General features: G+C 39.5%; 1 protein-coding gene across 1 annotated transcript in view; it reads left to right on the forward strand.

Moving 5' to 3' along the window:
• The window catches only part of DCC (DCC netrin 1 receptor), a 782,001-nt gene that overhangs the window by 40,145 nt on the left and 719,468 nt on the right, over positions 1–22,388 (forward strand). The window contains exon 4 of the mRNA XM_024756807.1: positions 1,245–1,565. Coding sequence (XP_024612575.1) covers positions 1,245–1,565 — 321 coding nt within the window. The remainder of the gene's footprint in view (positions 1–1,244; positions 1,566–22,388) is intronic.

The raw sequence follows: 22,388 nt of genomic DNA on the forward strand, positions 1-22,388 counted from the left end.
CTTGAGTGATTTAGGTATACACCTGTCTGAGCAAAGGGTGAGCCCCATGACCTCCTGAGACCTCATCAAAGTCTTTGATTCAACAACCAAATATTCTGCCAGATGCTGTGATGCCAGCCCTGAAAAGAATGTACTTAAACTAATTGTAGGTGTTTTACCTCCTGCAGATTCTTAAACAACCTTCTATTCTTTCTGTTGATTTCTTATGTTCATAGATGTTTATGAGAAAAAATCCAACTATAATATTCACCTAGACTTCCTGGCTCGTGAGCAACATTTGGATGGAAATTGACACATCACGGGTTTGTGACTTTAGGTGGTAGCTTTATTGACTTGCTTCTGCAAGTGGCATCTCTTACCTATTTAAAACACACCTGAGCTTTGTTCTAAATAACTTGTCCCACCCAGTTTGGAGCTGTTTTTTTGTTATTATTGTTAATGAAATACTGTCTCTGAATGGATTTCTTTTTAAATTTATTGGATACTAAACTCAGAATGCAGAGATAGAAATAGCACCTTAAATCTTAGCTACCCCACTACTAACCATGGCTACTTTATTTATTCATTTAAAATATATATTTATTTATTTTTGGCTGCGTTGGGTCTTTGTTGATGTGTGCGGGCTTTCTCTAGTTGCGGCAATTGGGAGCTACTCTTTGTTGCGGTCCATAGCCTTCTCATTGTGGTGGTTCTCTTCTTGCGGAGCACAGGCTCTAGGCGCACGGGCTTCAGCAGTTGTGGCATGTGGGCTCAGTAGCTGCGTCTCATGGGCTCTAGAGCACAGGTTCAGTAGTTGTGGCACACAGGTTTAGTTGCTCTGCGGCATGTGGGATCTTCCCCGACCAGAGCTTGAATCCGTGTCCCCTGCATTGGCGGGTAGATTCTTAACCACTGTGCCACCAGGGAAGTCCCACCATGACTACTTTGGAAAATATTAGTCTATTCTGTCTAAATTTTCAAGTGTTGATTGATATGTGATGGTGGCCATGCCTAGATTTCTATAAATTCTTAATTTTTTATATTATTACTTTTGGAAGCAATAGTTTCATTAATTGTGGTTACCTCAATTGGACACTTTTTCACTTCTTTAACACAACATCCTTGATTTTAAGTTTCATTTAGCCTTGGACATTATTCAAAGCCCCCAGGTGTTTTGAAAAAGTTTTGTGAAGAAAAGGCAAGGGATTGACTCCTGAGATCTATTTGAATAAGTGAACATATTTCCCTGTACTTTCATGTTCCAGGTTTCCAGATTAAGTCTTTCACATCACTGCGCTTCCTGTCGGAACCTTCTGATGCCGTCACGATGCGGGGAGGAAATGTCCTCCTGAACTGCTCTGCAGAGTCTGACAGAGGAGCTCCGGTTATCAAGTGGAAGAAAGATGGCATCCACCTTGCCTTGGGGATGGACGAAAGGAAGCAGCAACTTCCAAATGGCTCTCTGTTGATACAAAACATACTTCACTCCAGGCACCATAAGCCAGATGAGGGACTCTACCAATGTGAGGCATCTTTAGGAGATTCTGGGTCAATTATTAGTCGGACAGCAAAAGTTGCAGTGGCAGGTAAGTGGATTTTTCCTTCTCCTCCTCTTCCTTCTCCATCTCTTCTTCTACTCCTTTTTTTTTTTTTCTTTTTGAGATTAAAAAAAAAAACCTAATATTTGTAAAAACAACGTATATTTTTTAAGAAAAAATGTAAAAACATGTATGTTTATTTCCTCACAGTCTTGATTGACTTTTTGCCTAAATTAGCTTGGAAAACAATAGAAGAATCTCAACAATTAACATAACATTATGAGATTTTCCAGAACAAAATTTGGTTCAAGTTGATCCACTACTTATGTGTAAGGAAGGCATTTTCATTAATAGAAAAATAATTTCCTAATTAATTCCAATTTACAGCCTCACTAATGATGAAAATTTGCAGTTTGTGTGTGTGTGTGTGTGTGTGTGTGTGTGTGTGTGTGTGTGTGCTTGTTTATTTGTTTGGGTTTTTTTTTTTTGCCTTTAGAGCAGTGGATTTTATTTTAATTATAATGGCTACAACATATAAATCTCTAAGTGAAAAATAAAACTTTGAATAGTGCTTCCAAATATCTTTATGCTTGGTAATGTATTGACTCAATAACCGAATAATAAGATGAAAAGTTTTTCTTTTTATATATATTTTGAAGTGGTGCAGACCCTGAAAGAAACAGTACCGAATGTTCTGGAATCCATGGATATTGCTATTTTTTGCCCCACTTATTTTGGTTAGAGGGTAGCTCATGATTATTTCTTTTCAGAGGTAGACCTGTAGGAAGAAGAATTAAATTTTCCTCATTTCTGTAATGGTTCAGCTAAAAGTTGGGCTTTGACTTTGTTTTTTCATCTTTTTCTGTTGTTTAATTTTGATATTGGTCACAAAACAAGGCAAATGGATCCAACCTGAAAAAAATTTAGGCTTTCAGATAGGTAAACAGGTTTGAAGGGCTCCTTTCAAACTTAATCTTCAGTTCTATTCACTTGAATGAATAGGCCATAATGCAGTCATTTGATATGGGTTTCCTTTCCCAGGGTCCATGTAGTCTATATACAGGAAGACTGATGAGAATGAGGACTCATTTTCAGCAATGACATTTACTAGGACAATCAGGCAGGACCACCCCCCCCCCCCACCTTGTACTCTTCTAGTAAAGATGCAATAAAGTTGAAATCTGAAAAAAGGGATTTTTGTCAGATTATGATATAAAAAATTAGATCTCATAGATAAGCAATCAGTCCATAAATTCAACTTCCTGCCACTCTTTTATGGCTTCTTTTCCCCACTAAGGACTCTCTTTCATATTTCAGTTAAACAAGACTATTCTAGAGCAAAGATGTCCTGGTGATACAGTGGTCAGCCATCTTGGTTTAACCTGGACTGACCTGCTTTTAGCACTTGAAAGTACTGGTCCTGAGATCCCCTCAGTCCCACGTAAAACCAGAATAGTTGGTCAGCCTACCTAGTGGAACCCTCCACCTTCTCTAGCAACGCTAGACTGAAGCATGGGTGCAGAGCATCTCCTTCACTCAGGACACATATGAGGAGGCACCTGATCAGGAAAACCAAGGCTATCAGCCACCTGGGATCTCTGAGTGATGGCTGTCTGACATTTGATTGACGAGCGTAAAGTGTGGAGAGAACTGGACGTCTATGTTAATGATGATTGATTGAAAAAGAAAAGTGGAGCAAGTGTTGAGGGTTAAGGTAAAAACTACTTTCCTGGAATGCTCCAAATGAAGCAGAAAGGGTACAGTCTGATTTCCCGCATTTGAGAATTTCTGGACGCTCACATCCCATCCGTCACTTGCCCACAATACAACGTAGCTCTGCTGATTTGAGTGAATCAGGCTGGTACTTTGATGCCTGTTCCAAAAGGCACACACAAATGTGTGCTGTTAATGAAAATGTCCTGGTAAGTTGTGGTTTCTGTTTCCTGTGATCTAGATTCACTTTTACATGCTCTGTTTCAATGGTGAGATGAAGAATAATCCCTTCCCTGTGAGATATCAAAATAAAGTGGCTTCTTCTTTTGACTTTCGTATTCTGTACAAGGATAGGCTGGCAGATTCAGTCACTGAGTTACAATTTAATATTAGATTGTATCATTTCAAGGCAATGAGGCTTATTCACAGCCTTTTAAACACTTACCTTGCTGTTTGGCAACACAGCATATGTCAGTGTTATGTCTGCTGAGGTTAAGATTGCCAAACCACTGGAATGCACAAGGGGCATATATCTTCCCTGTAGTAAAGACCACGGGCCTGATTTAATCTCATTTTTAAAACATTAGCAGTCAGTAAACCAGTCACTCCTAAAAGGTAACAGGCAGCTTTTCTTTGGATGAGAAAAAAAAAAAAAAAATCTGTTCTCTACCCTCAGGTGCTGTGTAGAGCCCATTTAATAGAATGCTTCTCTTCCATTTTTGCTTTCTCAAAGTGTCTTGATAAAAAGAAATGTGGCAAATGAAATCGGTCCTTAATCAGTCAGCTTATTTCATGCAATGATCTTGCCATACACCATTCATTCTATTTTCTAAGAACTTCTCAAGTGCTCTTTAAGCCCTGAGTACATGCTTAGCTGGAGAGGGAGAGAGAGTAGGAAAGGGAAATGAGGGGCTACCAGCCCATTCAACATCTTCTTAAAAATCTCAGTGTTTCGGCCTACCGACTGTCAGTGTTTCTGGGAATTGTGAGTTCTATCAATAAGGAGCACCTGGGTTGTTAAACCTCTGCTTGAAAGCAACTTGGCCAGTACTGGCTGAAACTTGGGAATTGTATTTGTATCCAATTAGCTCTAATCTAAAATGGTGCAGTATTTATCTGCATTGTGTACCTCTATTTAGCATTTCTAGACGGAGAACAGCTTGAAGAGAGGAGCAGAGCCAGACTTTGTTTATATAACTTCTCCTACCACCCTCTCCACTCAGTACCTAGAAAATCATCGGACATGTTTAGTAGTTTCTCAGTAGATACTTGTTTTACCAATGAAGGTTAACTTTCTGCCGTCTATGGAGAGTTTCTGGCCAATGTTATCTTCTTCCTTCTCTTCCTCATCCACTTCTTCATTATTGACCTTGATGTGATTAGTTAAATTTACCTATGTGTGTCCCTACTCTTTTTTTTTTTTTTTTTTTTTTTTTGCGGTATGCGGGCCTCTCACTGTCGTGGCCTCTCCCGTTGCGGAGCACAGGCTCCGGACGTGCAGGCTCAGTGGCCATGGCTCACGGGCCCAGCCACTCCGTGGCACGTGGAATCTTCCTGCACTGGGACACGAACCCGTGTCCCCTGCATCGGCAAGCGGACTCTCAACCACTGTGCCACCAGGGAAGCCCTGTGTCCCTACTCTTGATGGGCAGAGTTGGAATAATTTGATTTATATCTCAATAGTCTACAAATTCATTAACTATTAGAAGATGGACTGTGCTGGAATATTCATGCTACGTGAAAAAAATAAAAGGCATGTGTCAGTTCCTTATTTCTTCCTATAACATCAAGATGAGTTTGCATCTGGCCAAGCACGTCTTCCCTCTGCCAGATGTCACCAGCTATCTGAGCCTGTATTCTCTTCCATAAAACAGACATAATAATAATCTACCTCCTAAGGCTGTGCTGGCTTTCAAATAACATCTAGGATGTAAAGCCATAGTGCAGAGTAGATTCTTATTCAATAGCAGCAGTAGTATAAATAGACTTAATAACGGTTATTGTGTTATTACAATTATTACTACTAGGAAATGACAGCTTTCAATATTCCCATGTGGTGGTACAAAAAACGGGGGGGGGGAAGGAGGTAAATATAGGTTGCAAATCCTGAGCCATAAATATTATCGTCCTAGATCAGATATCTGCCTTTGCAATCCATAATTACAAACTGGCAAGACTGAATTGAGTTTTTAAATGGTTGAATCTCTCTGCAGTTTGTTGGCCAACAATGCCAAAATCAGTTTAACTACGAAATTCATTTTTCAAAAGTTGATCTATTTTGTCAGTAGAGCCAATATAATTTGTACTGGGTCTAGACCAAGCAATAACTGCTGTCATTTTGGATAAAAGATGCTGGACAATCTTCTCAACCAAGCCTCCTTGATGCCCTTCCAACTGAAAAAGAGTCACCTAGGCTGGGTCTACAGGAGTTATTTGGTCTAGATTGGGAGTTTAAATAATGCTGATGTGTAAGAAAACCAGATCACTACAGAGCTCCTCCGAATAATCATGAAAGAGTCATCTTATTCATTTTCCCTGATTACACCACCACCACACATCCACCATCCAACACACCCACCGACCCACGTGACTACTTGCCCGTCTACTTCTCCTGCAGGGCTCTTAGAAGCCCAATTGCAACCTAAGTGCTTCCTCTGCTTGTATTCACACTCTTGGGGCTGGAAGGCGGCCAGCCTCTTCTCCCTCATGTGAAGCAACACTGACTGCAGGATACATTACAGAGCATTTGTGTCCAGGTAGATTCTCTTTGTTGTTGTTAATTTTAAGCATTTATGTCTTGAATATTAAAACCATTGACTTGCTTTTTTTATAGTCCTTTGCTCTTTGCACAGTATGTTCATACACATTATCTCATAATGCTCAAAAAAGCCCAGTGATATAGATACCCAAAATGACAGAGAACAAACTGAAAAGAGGTAGGTGGCTTTCTACAGGCAGAGACTAGAACTTAGATTGTCTAACTCTGGCACACACTTACTCCCTTATCATTTTGCTTCTCAGTCTAAGGACTAGGTTTAAGGATACCGCGAATAGTTTCCCACTTAGTCATTTATTTTTAATCATTCAGACTCTCCAAAATAGAAACTAAGGGGAAAATAATAGTAGATTTCTTTTATCCATTTATTGCCTTGAAAATATCAACTTCTTATGGGTATAGGGGTTCAGAAGAGGCCTCCCCAAGATGTGCTACTTTGGTATGTGGATTATTTTGCATTAAAGGCAATGGAGATCCTATGGGCTCAAGAGAAACTACTGTCTGTCCCTTAACAACCTAGAAGAATTTAAATTGGGGATTTTTCCCAGAAAAAGAGTTATTGCCAGAGATACACTTTATCTAAGTGGCCCCATCTATATGGCAGGACAAATATCTAATTACTAAATGTCTGCTCTTCTTTATATTGTCCTGTGAATGACCCTCCTGTCCTGGGAAGCCCCGGCCTGTATCCCACTCCTTAGCTCAGAACAGCATATATACCTCGTTTTGGTTTTCTGTCTTTGAACCTCTCACATATGTGGTTCTCTTACACTCACGTATATGTGGGATTTCTGTACGTATGAAATTAAATGTGGTATTCTGTTAATCTGTCTTATGTCAATTTAATTCTTAGACCAGTCAGAAGAACCTAGAAGGGTAAAGGAAAGATTTTTCCTTCCCAACATGGGGAAACACTATGATTTGGATGTTTTCTTCTAAGATAAGATTTTGCTAGCACAGCTATGCATTAAATAATGACACAAGATCAGTCTCTCCTGAAATGTGGAGAACATGTGATTTTTAAAACCAGCTTATAAATAGTCTTTCTAGGGGCAAGATTTTGGTTACCTTTTATCTTTGTAAGTGGTTTTATAATTCAGGTCGAATTTGCATTTTTTTTCTTGAAAATCAAGAAAATAAAAGGCCAACTAACTTGCATTTACTTGTGTTGTTATTTCACTCAGGGGCATATTTTTCTTCCTTCCTTATTACAATAGATGTTTCAAGATGCAAATTGTAGCACTCTGCTTTTAAATAACACAGGCATTATAATTAAAATTCCCCTGAGTTTAAAAAAAAAAAAAAATTAGTTACTTGAGGAGTAGTTTCAACGAATTCCCTTCCAGAATGCCTCCAATTTAAATGAGTTATGAAATAATTAGTGAAAGCATATTATGGTGAGAGAAGCTAGAATTGCTTCAGCAGAATGGAGCATTTTGTGAAATGATAACTTGACCTTTACGTTTTTACTTAAAAGGAAACAGAAAAAGGAGCTTGTCTTAAGAGAAGGGAGAATAAACTACATTGCCTTGGGCCACTCAAATGTTACAGAAAGGAAATAGCAAGAAAAAGTGCTCATATTCCTTTCCTCTACAAGAACAAATATAAGAATCTTGCCTAGAAGGTCAAGTTCATCCAGTGAAGCAGTTTGGAAAATGTATCCCAGTGCTCTTGAATGCTCTCAGAATTCTATTTTGGGGAAGGTTCAGTTACAGAGCAAAGTTTTACATTTTATACTGAGAGGGATATTGTTTATTTTCAGACTGGTGAGCAGTAAAATCCATTGTTCTGACTCCATAATTCTTAATGGTCTTAATTATCTTCATTTAGCTAAGTGTTCTTTTGTTTTGTGGTTAAAGCAGGAGAAAGAAAGAAAATTTAAGGAAGGATTGTAGTGTTATAAGTAATTGTTGTATGTGTGCTAATCTTATAATTTTCTTTTAGTTTTATTGCCAAATAAAACTGGGATAATCACCAATATTGCCCAGTGCCTACTTACCCACACACTCCCACACCTTCAACTTAAATAATGGCATTTTAAAGAGTAGGTTTTTAGTTGCCTCCTTCCTAAGTCAATTAACTCTGCAGTAAAATTAAAATAGAAATATATTCCTGAATAAAATATGCAGAGTAGAAAGACATCTTCTACATTATAAAAATTACAAAAGAAAACTTGACAGGGCTTTTTATAGTAGAAACATCAACAAAATAACTTTAAAAAATCTTCCAACCTTTCACTGCCTTTTCTTTGTTATGAATTCTAATTCATATGACAGTGGAAATAGTAATTATTCATTCTAAAATTCAGTATCTTAAGAGCACTGTTCTTTTATTCAACTGTTAAGCTAGCTACAGTGTGATTTTTGCTGGTGCTGTAATAAAAATGAAGGGGTAATATCTAAAATAGTAATACTATTTAGTAATACTAATAGTAAAACAGTACAGTGGTAGTGTTTTAACCAAAAACTCTTTTGAATTCTAGAAGACCCCCTTGGAATACAAGAGATTTTTTTTTGTTTCTGGGTTTTTTTTTTTTTATCAATGTCAGGCTAACAAAGACTTAAATCAGAGGAAGTAAAGTAGATAGATCAGGTGGTATAACTGTAAATCTCTGATAAAATTATGATTGATAATAAATTTAATAGAGCATTTTACTTTTATGAACCTATCACTGGTACTGATTTTTTTCTATTTTTTATGTCCATGCTAAAATTTATTATTTAAATTTAGTAAAGATCTACAACTTAAGATATTTATACTAGATACAAGTCTTTCTACAAAGTAAGGAAATATTCAAGCTTAGGAATGTTCTAGAAACGAAGTTAGAAGAAATCATGGAAAATCTCAGTGTATATAGTCCCTAAATTATCTTAAACTTTTCTTGTCAGGATCCATATTTAGCGATGAGAGTACTGAATACCATCAGTGAAAACATCTCCCTTTAAGAAGGTATTGCTTTTTTTTTTTTTTGCGGTACGTGGGCCTCTCCCGTTGCGGAGCACAGGCTCCGGACGCACAGGCTCAGCGGCCATGGCTCACGGGCCCAGCCGCTCCGCGGCATGTAGGATCTTCCCGGACCGGGGCACGAACCCGTGTCCCCTACCTCGGCAGGCGGACTCTCAACCACTGCGCCACCCGGGATAGCCCCAGGTATTGCTTTTTAATAGTCTACTTTTATATTTATAAGCTATATCTATATATTCTATAATAAGAAGTCTAGTCCACAGGTCATTTCTCCTATAATTGTTAAATATATCTATTATTCGGTAGAGATGAGAATTAGAATAAGTCAGTAAGTTGATTTCTAGTGACTAGGCAGCCATTGGAATATAAGAAGGAGCCACATAATCTTAGTGTAGCAAATAACTTGTTTTGGACCTTGAATTGAGTTTAGCATGTAACAACAACAATAAAACAATGATAAATATTTTTGATAGCAAATAAATAATCACAGTAAATCCCCAAACCCAAATATATCTACTCATTTCACAATATACTGGGAATATATATATATATATATGTGTATATATATATATATATATATATACACACACACACATATACATATGCACACACATACTAAAATAGTACAATATGATATAGTATCTTCAAAGCTGCCACTCTCAGAGCTACAGCTGAAAGTTCTTTGGAGACTTTCTATTAAAAGACAAAACCTATTGCCTTAGTTCCAGAGGTAAGAGTGTTTTAAACTGAAAGGCAGATTGGGAAAACTTCCCAAAGCATCTGAGAAGCAGCCTTTTTTTTGTGAGAAGCAACACATAATTCAGACAGGTCCTTAACTGGGACTTGTCTCTAAATGCCACTCAGGTACAGAGGCACCTGCTCTGACTGGGCCATATAGGGCTGTGGGGCTGTGATATTGTGATTCACAAGGAGAAATTTATATTTGGTCTTTATCCCATTAATGGCACAGAGCTTCTAAAGCCTTCTGAATTTCCTAAGTGACTAGAGGGATAAAGGTGTCTTTTGTTATGTGAATGAGGTGACTTCTGAACCCCATCTAAGGATAGGGGCTCGTTGCCAGGGGAACCAACCCTGCCAGTGATGAGAAGGCTGGAACTTTCAGTCTTAGCCTCATGGGCTCTGGTAGGGGAGAGGGTCTGGAGGTCGAATCGATCACTGATGTCCATGATTTAATCAATCCTGCCTATGTAATGAAGCCTCCATAAAAATCCAAAAGGAGAAGGTTCCAAGAGAATCCAGGCTGGTGAACAGGTGGAGTTGCTGGGCTAATGGTGCCTTTGGTCTCATGGGTTCCACACCCTTTCCTCATACCTTGCCATGTGTATCTCTTCCATCTGGCTGTTTCTGAGTTATGTCCTTTTATAATAAGCTGGTGATCTAGTAAGTAAAATGTTTCTCTGAGTTCTGTGAACCACTCTAGCAAATTAATTGAGCCCAGGGAGGAGGTCATCAGGAACCTCTGGTTTATAGCCAGTTAGTCAGAAGCACAGGTAACAACCTGGGCTCGTGACTGACATCTGAAGTGGACGGACAGGGCGACAGTCTTGTAGGACTGAACCCTTAACCTGTGGAATCTGATGCTGTCTCCAGGCAGATAGATAGGTGTCAGGATCGAGTTGAATTGTAAGGACACCCACTGATGTCCAGAGAAATGCTGGTGGTGTGGGAAATCACCTTCACACACACACATTGGAATTAGGTGCAGGAACCCAAAAGAGCTGCTCTGACTTCTAGAGGATGATGAAGTCCGACGGTTATATGCCTAACTCGGAATCTAGTGAGCTCAGGTCAGTGTGATTGTATGTAAATAAATCAGTAGATATTGGTACAGGTAGGGGATGTGTGTGTGTAAGAGAGTCTGTGTTCTATCATCTCCCGTCAGGATCTTTAAACAATTGAATTTATACTGTCTACATTCTAACCTAGGTTACCCAGAGATATTTAGACATAAATACAGAGCATGCACATACACCCTTCCATTTAGATGAATCTTCTTAGCTAAGCCTCTGTGTCCTGTTAGAAAACAAAATTCAGCTGAGTAAATTTAAAGATCTAATTGGTTTTACTAAATGATTCATGAATCAAGCAACATTCCATCTAGCAGATAGGAGCTCCAAGGAGCTGAACAAAATAAAAGGCTTTACAGGCAGAAGCAGAGGAAAAAGGAAATTTCTAGCAAAGAGTGGATTGTTTCAGGCAAGGTTGTCTTCCTCTGGAGGAAGTTGGGGTCTTTTAGGCAGATTATCTTACTAGTACTGAGCAAGTAATTCAGACTGACTTGTTAAATGTGTGTGGCTTAGCACAAGAGACTCCATTTTGGGCCTGTTTCTTGTTTTTTGCTGTTGGCTTCTTTAAAAATAGTTTTAAATCCTTGATGAACAGCACAGTCATAAAATCTGTTTGATTTATAATCCCTCTAATTTACTGTTCTGTTATACACATTGCTACAAATTTTATTTTATAAAAAATATATTTATCCTTTTTATTGTAACCCAAAGCTTTACTGCCCATAAAAGGACTGTTCATGAGGTTTCACTGGCTGAGATTTTTTACCTGGAACATTTCACCAACTAGGAATCTATTTAAGAAAATGTTTTAAAGATGAATAAAGCCTATATAGCTTCAACATTAAGTTTCAGTGATGGTTGACTTTATTGGATTGAGTTTTTGTGGTTCCTCTTGCAAAGAGAAAATTTCTCCAAAGGCTGGAACATGACGTAAAAAATAATTAGTGTTTCTTTGATCTAATCATTGTTTCCAGGGGCATCCTTTGGGTCCCACAGTGCATTGGGTACTTTATGAGCCAATGTGTAGCTATTTCTTTAAGGTTATTTCCAGTTGAGTGTCAGTTCAGGAGGTGCCTTGGTTTGGAACATGTAGTTGCAGATAAAGTAAATGTCCCCTTTAATCCTCTTCATCCCAAATGCATACATATTGTATAGATGTGGGATTTTTTTGTTTTTATTAAGAAATAGTTAACATACCATAAAATTAACCCTTTGAAAGTATGTAATTCACTCATTATTAGTACATTCATCACTACTTTCTAACCCTAGAATATTTTTATCATTTCCATTCCCCTCTCCCCTCAGACCCTGGCAACCACTAACCTACTGTCTGTCTGCATTGTTTATTTATTTATTTTTTTTGCGGTACGAGGGCCTCTCACTGTTGTGGCCTCTCCAGTTGCCGAGCGGAGGCTCCGGACGCGCAGGCTCAGCGGCCATGGCTCACGGGCCCAGCCGCTCCGCGGCATGTGGGATCTTCCCAGACCGGGGCACGAACCCGTGTCCCCTGCATCGGCAGGCGGACTCTCAACCACTGCGCCACCAGGGAAGCCCTTCCCTTCAGTTTTTATAGCAGTTTCCTAAACATGCATATTCTGGTGCTCATGGCTTTGCATACTTTATTCTCTATGTCTTCTTTTCATCCATTATGCTCACTCTTGCACTTTTTTTTTTTTTAATGAGACTGGATTCATGCAGTCCATCTTTAGGAATCTTGACCTGGTCCCTCAGGCTAGGAAAGTGTCCATCCTCCTTGTACTCACAGTACACTGGGCTTCCCCCAATTATAGCATGGAACATGTCACACTATGTCCTTATAAAATACACACACACACAGACATACACACAACTCCTCCACTGGTCAATGACTTCATGAAGACAGATCATGTTATATCTTCTCAACTTCTCTAGGTGGGCAAACTCTTTAGAACCTGGTTAGTTATATGGCGTAGCATGGTAGTCAGATGCATGAGCTTCAGAGCCAGACAGATTTGGATCCTATCTCTATCCATTCACTAGTTCTGTAAACTTGGGCTCTCTGTGGAAATGTTCTGGGCCTACTTTCCTGTTCTTAAAATGGCCTGCTTGGGCTTCCCTGGTGGCGCAGTGGTTGAGAGTCCGCCTGCCGATGCAGGGGACACGGGTTCATGTCCCGGTCCGGGAAGATCCCACATGCCGCAGAGCGGCTGGGCTCGTGAGCCATGGCCGCTGAGCCTGCGCGTCCGGAGCCTGTGCTCCACAATGGGAGAGGCCACAACAGTGAGAGGCCCGCGTACCACAAACAAACAAAAAAAATGGGCCTGCCTTATAAGGTTGCTGTGAATATAATCAAGAAGTGCTTAGACTTACAAAGGGCTTAATGAAAGAAGTTTTATAAGAGATAGAGAATGGCAGTACTCTTGAAGATTCCTTGAATACCTGCAGCAAATGGGAAGAGAGAAACCCCATGAAGAAGGCCTCTTTTCCTGTGTGGGATGCATGTCTGCATGCTCCATGACTATCTGACCTGTTTCTCATCCAGGGTCTTGCTTTCCCACATCCAGGTGAGCTCTGTGCAAACATGTCGGGTTTTATGTGCCTGTTTAAAGCTCTTAGTACCAATACTTTGGGGTTGATATTCCTTCCTGGAGTAAAATAATGACTACACTGGAAAGTACTTGGATAATACTCACGGTTTTGATTTTGTTCTTTGATGATATCAGAACACAACATCTCTTAATTGTCACTTAGCAAAAATCTGAAGTAAAGTTTGTCGTGGAACCTTGAAGAGCTTTCTCTGGACCAGCAAACTTCGGGACTCTTTCTCCTTCTGGGAGGACATATGAACTGCAGACTGACTGGTTACCCTCATTGGTCTTTAACCTTTCATAAAAGTAAATGATCATTAGAGATATAAAAATATTACTTAGGTTAAGAGATTCTTGTTAATGATATGACTTGGATTCACAGTTGTGTTTTCGTATAAATCTTGATTATTTGTAACTGACTTAGAAAACTATCCCCCATTTTATGTTTGTTGTCTACTTATATTCAGAAATGTAAGCAATCATCTTATTTTGCCAGAGGGTTGGAATTTGTTTCCTCCAAATACTAAGCTAACATTTCGAAGTCTTTTTCCCTCAGAATATGTGTACTAGACGAATGTTTCTCTTTAAAAAAGGCTTTTTGAAATGCTCGTGGAAATTATTTAAGTGATTGGCATCATTTATGTTGCCTTTGTAGCTACTTCATTTCAGCCCTTTCCCCATCAGAACTCTCACAACTTAACATGCCTTCAGAAAGTGTGAATAAGGTTACACGATAATGCTGCCCCAATATGCATTTCAGTGCTTTGGAAAGGAAATGTGAGCGCAAAGCTGAGAATATGTGTGTTCAGCCTGGTAACAATAAAAAGGATGTTTATCAATGAAAGAGAACCACAAATGGTGCCACACTTCGGAGGAGGAAAGCAATTTGTTGAAGTGAAGGATGTTAAATGTTTTAATTTTCTTCTATGCCAGTAAAATCTTGTAAAACAAGGTGACATATTAAATTTTCTATACTATAGCGGCTCCAAGAGCCTGTCAACATTTTCATTATAAACTCTATTTTCAGAGCTTTATAGCTCGGCTTTAAGAATTCACTCTGGCCTGACATTTGGAGTGCAAGGTCTTACCTGGGGAACATGTGTTTCACATGTTTTAAAAATTATGAGTGTATCCACTTCTCAGCTTATAATGAGTAACCTTTTCATACTTTTGCACTTGGCCTTCTGTACCTCATAAATCAGAGGCAGAAGGCTTACATGTGGTAGGTCACCGATGGGGGATAAATATCTACAAATGTCGTCAACACAGGTCAGGGCTGCTGATTTCCATTACTAAGACTCACTGCCATACTAGTCACTCAGTCCATCGTATACAAAGCAGAAAGAGCTCTATCACGTTGCCCTCACCATTTTAGACTCTGCCGGATCTCTACAGAGAAGACTCTGATTGGAGAATTCTTAGTCCCCAGTCTATTTCAATATTTGTATTAGTTTGTGGATGATGTTAACACCTTTTCTTAAAGCTTCCCAACATTCATTCTAATCTTGTTGGTTTGCTATTAAGTCTTTTTTGTGGCTGTGTGTGTGTTTTCCCTTTCTATCATATTTAGCGCTCAGTAGGGTTTCAGTTAATATATAATAATACAGATACCATTTTTACACTTTCGAATATCTGCAGTTAAATCTCCTAAAAACTTGCTGTTTGGAAGGTAACTCGAAAAGAGGGAGGGAAGAAAGGACAAGGAAGCAGTGGAAGAGAAAAAGACATGTTGTCATTTGGTATCTGGCTTTGAAATGTCTTGAGGACTGACGACTTAGTATGGCTTCCCCAAAAGAACAAACACGGGCCATCTAGAAAAATGTGGAATGCCTTCCATATAAGGCATGGTACCAAGACTTCAGTTCTATGTTGTTTCAGGAGATTTCTAGGAAATCACACTTCCCGACATACGTTAGCATTATTCCACTCACCTAATTGCAGTATATTTTCGTACAGCTGTCAAATTCAGGTTAGAATGTGACAAGCACCCGGGATGTAATCCCAACACTTGTTTCCATTGTATGAGGACCAACTTTTGTGCCAGTTTCCTGAAAATATTTATATTCCTCACAGCCACTCACTGTGAATGTCCCTCAGCAGGAGACTAAGAGACAGATGGTCTAAATAATTTGCGCCACAACTAATGAATGTCCAAGGCTGGTTTAGAACCCAGGTCTTGCAGACCCCGGAACCATATTCTTTTCTCTAACTCATCATGCCTTTCTTTATGAGTACAAAGACATCTGTTTCTATTTGCATTTTTCTATCAGAATCATGCTATGCCTAACCCTATAAATGACTTACATTTTCCAGTGAAAAATGTTAAGATATGAAGCCTGGACCTCCAAATCTAAAAGAAAAAAAAAAAAAATGAAGGATCAAATGACTCTTCAGTGGTCAAAGTTTAAACCAGGAATCTGCTTTGCTCTGCAATTTCTCTTTGATCTCACAGTTAACTCTGTCCTGTTCTTCTCTTTAGTCCCATTGCACTGGATGGACCTGCATCCATTGAGTCATCTAAGATGGAAATCTGGATGATGTAATTTCTCTCTCTCTCACCTACAACATCCTTGTCCAATAACTAGTCATGTCCAGTCTCAAACATATATTTTAATTTCTTTTGATTAGACTTGCTTTTAAGGGCACTTTTAAGTTTGTAGCAAAATTAAGCAGAAGGTACAGAGAGTTCCCATTACCCCCATTTCTCCTCACACACATAGCCTCCCCCGCTATTAACAGCCCACATCAGAGCAGCACGTTTGTTACAATTGATGAGGATACACTGACACATCATTATTACCCCGGACCCATAGTTTACTTTGGAGTTCACTTTTGGTATTGTACATTTCTGTTGGTTTTGACAAATGTATAGTGAAATGTATAACCCCTGACAACCACTCATCTCTTATAGTCTCCTTAGTTTTGCTTTTTCCAGAATAGTATAGTTGGAATTATATAGTATGTAGCCTTTTCAGATTGGCTTCTTTCACTTAATACGCATCTAAATTTCCTCCATGTCTTTTCATGAGTTAATAACTGTTCCTTTTTAGCACTGAATGATACTCCATTGTCTGGATGTACCACAGATTATTTATCCATTCACCTACTAAAGGACATCTTGGTTGCTTCCAAGTCTTAGCAATTATGAATAAAGCTGCTGTAAACATCCATGTGCAGGTTTTTGGGTGTACCTGAATTTTCAGTTTATTTGGATAAATACCAAAGAATGTGATTGCTAGACTGTATGGTAAATGTATGTTAGTTTTGTAAGAACCTACCAGACTGTCTTCTCAAGTGATTGTACCATTTCGCATTCCCACCAGCAATGAATGAGTTTCCTTTTGCTCCACATCCTTGTTGACATTTGATGTGGTCAGTTTTCTCGATTTTGCCTAGTCTAATAGGTGTGTAGTGGCATCTCTTTGTTTTAATTTGCAATTACCTAATGATATATGATGCTGAACATCTTTCATGTGGCTATTTGCCATCTGTTTATCATCTTTGGTGAGGTGTCTGTTCAGATTTTTTACTCGTTTTTTAACTGGTTTGTTCTTTTCCTTTTTGTTGAGTTTCCAGAGTTCTTTATGCGTTTTGGATACCGGTCCTTTATCAGATTAGTGTTTTGCAAACATTTTCTCCCAGTTTGTGGTCTTCTCATTCTCTTGACAATGGCTTTCACAGAGTAGTTTTTAACTTTAATGAAGCCCAGCTTATCAGTTATTCCTTTCATGGATCATTCCTTTAGGGTTGTATCTAAAAAGTCATCACCATATTCAAGGTCATTTAGGTTTTCTCCTATGTTATTATCTAGGGGTTTTATAATTTCGTGTTTGACTTTTAGGTCTATGATCTATTTTGAGTGGACTTTTGTGAAGGGTGTAAGATAGGTGTAGATTCTCTTTTTTTTTTTTTTGTAATGTAGATATGCAGTGTGTTCCAGCACCATTTGTTAAAAAGACAATGATTTCTCCATAATTTTGCCTTTACACCTGTCTCAAAGATCCACTGACTCAATCTACAACTGTTTATTTTTTGTTGGGTTTATTTCTTTCCATGCCTACTGGAGCCCTCCAAACAGAAGCTTCCGTCATCTTTTGACTGCATCTCCTACAAAAGTCTATTAATTAACTTTTAATCTATTTTATACACAGAGGCCAACATTGTCTTTAAAAGGTATTTGAAGTTGTTCAGTGTATCCCACTGTTTTTAGGACCCAATCTAAAGTTCTCAATGACCTAAAAGTCCTGCCTAATCTGACTTCTTCCTTCCATCCCTTTATCCCCTTTCCCTCTCCTTCCCTCAGAGCCAACTATATTCCCATCAGTGTCCTTGGGATGCTCCCAGACACACTAGTCATCCTCACTTCCTTGAGCAAACCACTCCCCCTCCCACATCAAGACTTGAAACATGGCATAATCTCCTTCAAACCCTTATCCCAGTTCCTTCCAGTTAGCTCATTTCTATTCATTCTTCAGAACCTTGTTTGGATGTCACTTTTTCTGGGATATCTGTTGATTTTTCAGGTCTTAGTGCTAGCTGCTATCCCAGCGCAATGCCTTAAATCTCCTTCATAACAATTGCTGATTATACTTTTTTTTTTTTTTTTTTTTTTTTTTGCGGTACGCGGACCTCTCACTGCTGTGGCCTCTCCCGTTGCAGAGCACAGGCTCTGGACGTGCAGGCTCAGTGGCCATGGCTCACGGGCCTAGCCGCTCCGCGGTATGTGGGATCTTCCTGGACCGGGGCACAAACCCGTGTCCCCTGCATCAGCAGGCAGACTCTCAACCACTGCGCCACCAGGGAAGCCCACTGATTATACTTTTATTATTATTTTTTAGCGCCTGCCTGTCCCACTACAATGGAAGCTTCCTGACCGAAGTGGGCACCATGTCTGTCATCTTCCCTGATGTATTCACAGTGGGCACAGAGCTACAGTGTCTTAGTGTCCTACCAGGGCTGTGGGCGGTACTGAACTGAAATGTCGGTAATGGGTGTGAACAGAACTGCAGGGGAGGGGAGCTAAGGGTTAAGCCTCTGATTACTGGAGCCTAGGACTTTTCTGTTTATCTGGGAGTCAAGTAATCAAATCACGAGTCAAAAGACTTTAGCTACCAGTGTATAGGAACAACCCCGAGAGCAGGAATTTGGAGTCACAGGATCTTGGATTTGGAAAAGATAGAAGTCTGCATGTAGTAGTCAAGCCTTTTTATAATGATCTTAAGCCCAGAGAATTAAAGGATTCAGGTTCATCTTCCTTCCACATCCTTCAAGGCCCCATAGTCCAGAGATCATTTTGGTTCCTGACATGCCAAGATGATAGGACAGTTACTGTTCTTGGACTCTCCTCCCATTGAGCCAACACAGAGAAAAATTGTGGCTTTTATCTTTTTTATTTTTAAGTAATAACTTGGTTTCCCTTTCAGAAAGCAGTTTTCAAATGCTTCCCAGTTCACTTTCACACCTCAGTAGGCCTGATTTATTCAGTGTCATTTGAGAGGAACTGAACCCTGGGTTGGGCCAGCATCAGAGCACAGACCTCACATGCAAACCTTGAAGCAGGCGTGAGGTGGAGACCATAGTTTTTTTTGTTTGTTTGTTTTGTTTTGTTTGCGGTACGCGGGCTTCTCACTGTTGCGGCCTCTCCGGTTGCAGAGCACAGGCTCCGGAGGCGCAGGCTCAGCGGCCATGGCTCACGGGCCCAGCCGCTCTGCGGCATGTGGGATCTTCCCGGACCGGGCCACGAACCTGTGTCCCCTGCATCGGCAGGCGGACTCTCAACCACTACGTCACCAGGGAAGCCCCGAGACCATAGGTTTTTTAAAATGCAGTAAAGAAAAATTCTCATTTACATAAAATGAATTCAATATTTAAAATATATGAAGAAACTGATCATTATTTTTCAGTTCTATTCAATTTTTTAATTATTTTATTCAAATGAAATAGGAATATGCCCAAGCCCCTTATTAGCTGGTCTCTCGAAGCACTTTCTCGCTTAGAAAGCCACTAGGCTCCTAACAGAAAAAGTGAGCACAGTCTCACTTTTCTATCCTATACTCCAAGGCTGGACACACAAGCTGGAAACTTTTTCTGCGTAGAAACCTACTGAGTCAGTGTGCAGAACCCAAGGACATTTTGGGGCATTACCCTCTCACTTATATGGGGATATAAATGGAGACATTGTATCAGAGAGATCTCAACAAAGTTTTCTCTGTGCTCTTTTATCTGTTTGAGGGAGGTAGGAATTTCTTCAATATCAAAAGCCTTCTGTAGTGTTGGATTATTCTCTCTTGTTACCTCTCTCATATTTTAATTAACCCCTAAGTTCAGTGCTTCTCAAATTTGCTTTGTATCAGAATCTTCTGGAGGAAACTGGTAAAAAATATCAGGCCCAGGCCTTATTCTAGTTCAGTGAGGCTGTTTTCTTTATTAGCTCCCCAGGTGATTCTGATATAGAGCTAAGTTTAATGTGTATATGGGTTCAAGTTTATGTAGAATGGTACCATGCTTTGTTACTCTATGAACCCCCCCTTTTATTTTAGAGTGTAGTTACTTACTCTGTGATACCTTCTCTTTGCTTACTATAGTTGAATCCTTATTGATTATTAGAAGCTATTAACTATCGTATCCTCTCTATTAGATGATATTGTAATGACATACACTTAGGTAGATGGTAATTTTGTCAATTCATGCTGAACACATCTTGGTTAAGGAGCTTTACGTTAACAGTTATCCTTTCAAGAATATTCCATTGTACCATGATTTTAAAAAGTCAGTAAACCATGAATATCAGAAGAATAATAGCAAGAGTTTTATAAGAGTGCATTGTAGGGCACCAGCAGTTTATTGTTGAGAGAATCTGATTAAATGCCTCTCTGTGGTTTACCATGGTTTATGGCGTAAGCGATGTGATGATTTGTGTTAGAGGTTTAATAAGTTTAGAGTTGAAAGTGTTTTCTACTTTTATTTCCTTCCCTCTGGCTGATAGTTAATGTCTAAGGTACTTCATCAGAGAAACTACCATGGGATGTCCTAATAAGAATACTGTAATGCAAAAGGTAAAAACACATTTCTAGGGTCAATGTCAGAGCTGGCTGTATTCTCTGTTTATAGAGATAAGAGCTCAGATTGCACAAAACCCTTCCTTCAGGGAGGTGTTAGTCCAGTAGAACATATGATCCATAATGGTGGTTTTGTTTTGGGGTTTTTTTTTTGGTTTTGGTTTTGCTTCTTTGTTTTTCCTTCATGGTAAAGACTCAGTGGAAACTGAAACTCCCCAAGGAGTGATTCGACATCTTTAATTTCTTGCCTCTAAAGTTTAAATCATTATAATAGAGTATACATCTATCTCTGTCTTGCTTCTCCTGGAGATTTCCTACTTCAGTAGACAACCAGGTGTATGCAAATATTCTCATTGCCAAGGAAATAAACTTTGCAAATTGGTCAGTTGTCCGATATTCAAGGTGCTATCGGCGTAACACCTCAAAGGTGGATCGATTTATCTCTATGAAGGTCATGTCAGGATACCTCAAACCTTTTATGCTCTCGGGATAGCATCCCCACCACATCCTCCGGGGACTGCTGGAAAGAATAATAGCAACTGGGAAGATTTTGGCAAAAAGAAATTATAATTTCAGTAGTAAACCTTGGATTTAAGGGCACTAGATTCCAGAAAACTATAACTTCTGTATGAAAGTTTATGCTTTCAGTTAGTCAGACATTTGAAATTAGGATCCTGGCCTTTCAGCTTCTAATATTGAAGACTGTCACCTCACCTGATGAAGATATTATGCCCATTTTGTGACCTGAGCATCAGTTAAATTGGTAGCCAAAGGGAAGGGATCTTCCTCGCATTTTATATCCTTAACTATGAGTTCCATTTCAAGATGATTTATTCACCAAATATGCTTGTTTGTCTCCCCAACATCACTTCAGGCAGGGATAGAAAAAGTTTATAAGAATCAAAAGCCACAACCCAAATATAATGAAGAAAACAAGGTGGGGGTATGTGTGGACAACAGATTGCAACAGTTCGTAGGAAACAGAAGTCAGATGCAGGGGGAAAGAGATGAAACAAGACTGAAAAGTCTGCAGCCACGTAAGGTGCCCTGACGGTCATCTCCAGGGGTTAAATGTAATCATCTGTAATCATCAAGTTGATGTGGGGCCTGGGAGACTGTTCTGGAATAAAAGCCCCAGGGTGTTTGTAACATTTAGTCAAGTTAGGTCAGCTGTGAGTACTGGTTTTCAAAGAGGGTGGGCCCTAACGAGCTGCATAAGGGGCACCTGGGAGCTTGTTAGAAATGCACATTACTGAGCCTTACCCTAGGGCCCCTGACGGAGGCTCTGGGGGCGGGGCCCAGCTCTCTGTGTTTTAACAAGCCCTCCATGTGATTCTGATGCTCACTGATCCACTGGCCTCTCACACATCTAGAGAGACTGCAGCTCAGGATGGCGCTGCTCTCCCAGGCAGAGTCTTGAAGAAGTTTGAACACCAGCGAAAACCCCAAGGTAGGAAAGAGGGGACAAAAAGGGTGGTGGTGGTGGAGATATTAACAAATTATCCTACCTTTTTCTCTATTTTTGCGGAATACCTAATCAATAGTCATTTCCTAGCTCAAAAAAGGAAGGCTTTTTTTTTTTTTTTTTAAAATCATGAGTGGACTGTTTGGGAAGCTCTAGAACAGCACAGGGCTCAGAAATTATATATCTCCTACCTTTCCTAGGAAGTTACTTGTAGCCAAGGAGCAAAGAAAAAGGAAAGTCAGTGACCAGCGACAGGCGTGGAGCTCGGGGGAGCTGTGCCATGCAAGTTCAGGCTTGGATACTCCTTTAAAGAAAAAAAAAATGATGTTTTGTTCATCATGGATTTTTTTTGCCTTCATTTTGATTTTTAAAAAATATTGCATTTAAAATATTATCTTCAAATTGAGTTTCCTGGTGCCCCGTTGCGTTTGTGCGCAAGGCGCCTGCCCCATTAACCTCAGCAGCCCTGGCCTTGATTTGTGTATCAGTTTCCCGTGTTTGCTGTAACCTAGTACCATAA

Source organism: Neophocaena asiaeorientalis, unplaced genomic scaffold, assembly GCF_003031525.2.
Source record: "Neophocaena asiaeorientalis asiaeorientalis breed wild unplaced genomic scaffold, Neophocaena_asiaeorientalis_V1.1 scaffold133, whole genome shotgun sequence".
NCBI classification, from domain to species: domain Eukaryota; kingdom Metazoa; phylum Chordata; class Mammalia; order Artiodactyla; family Phocoenidae; genus Neophocaena; species Neophocaena asiaeorientalis.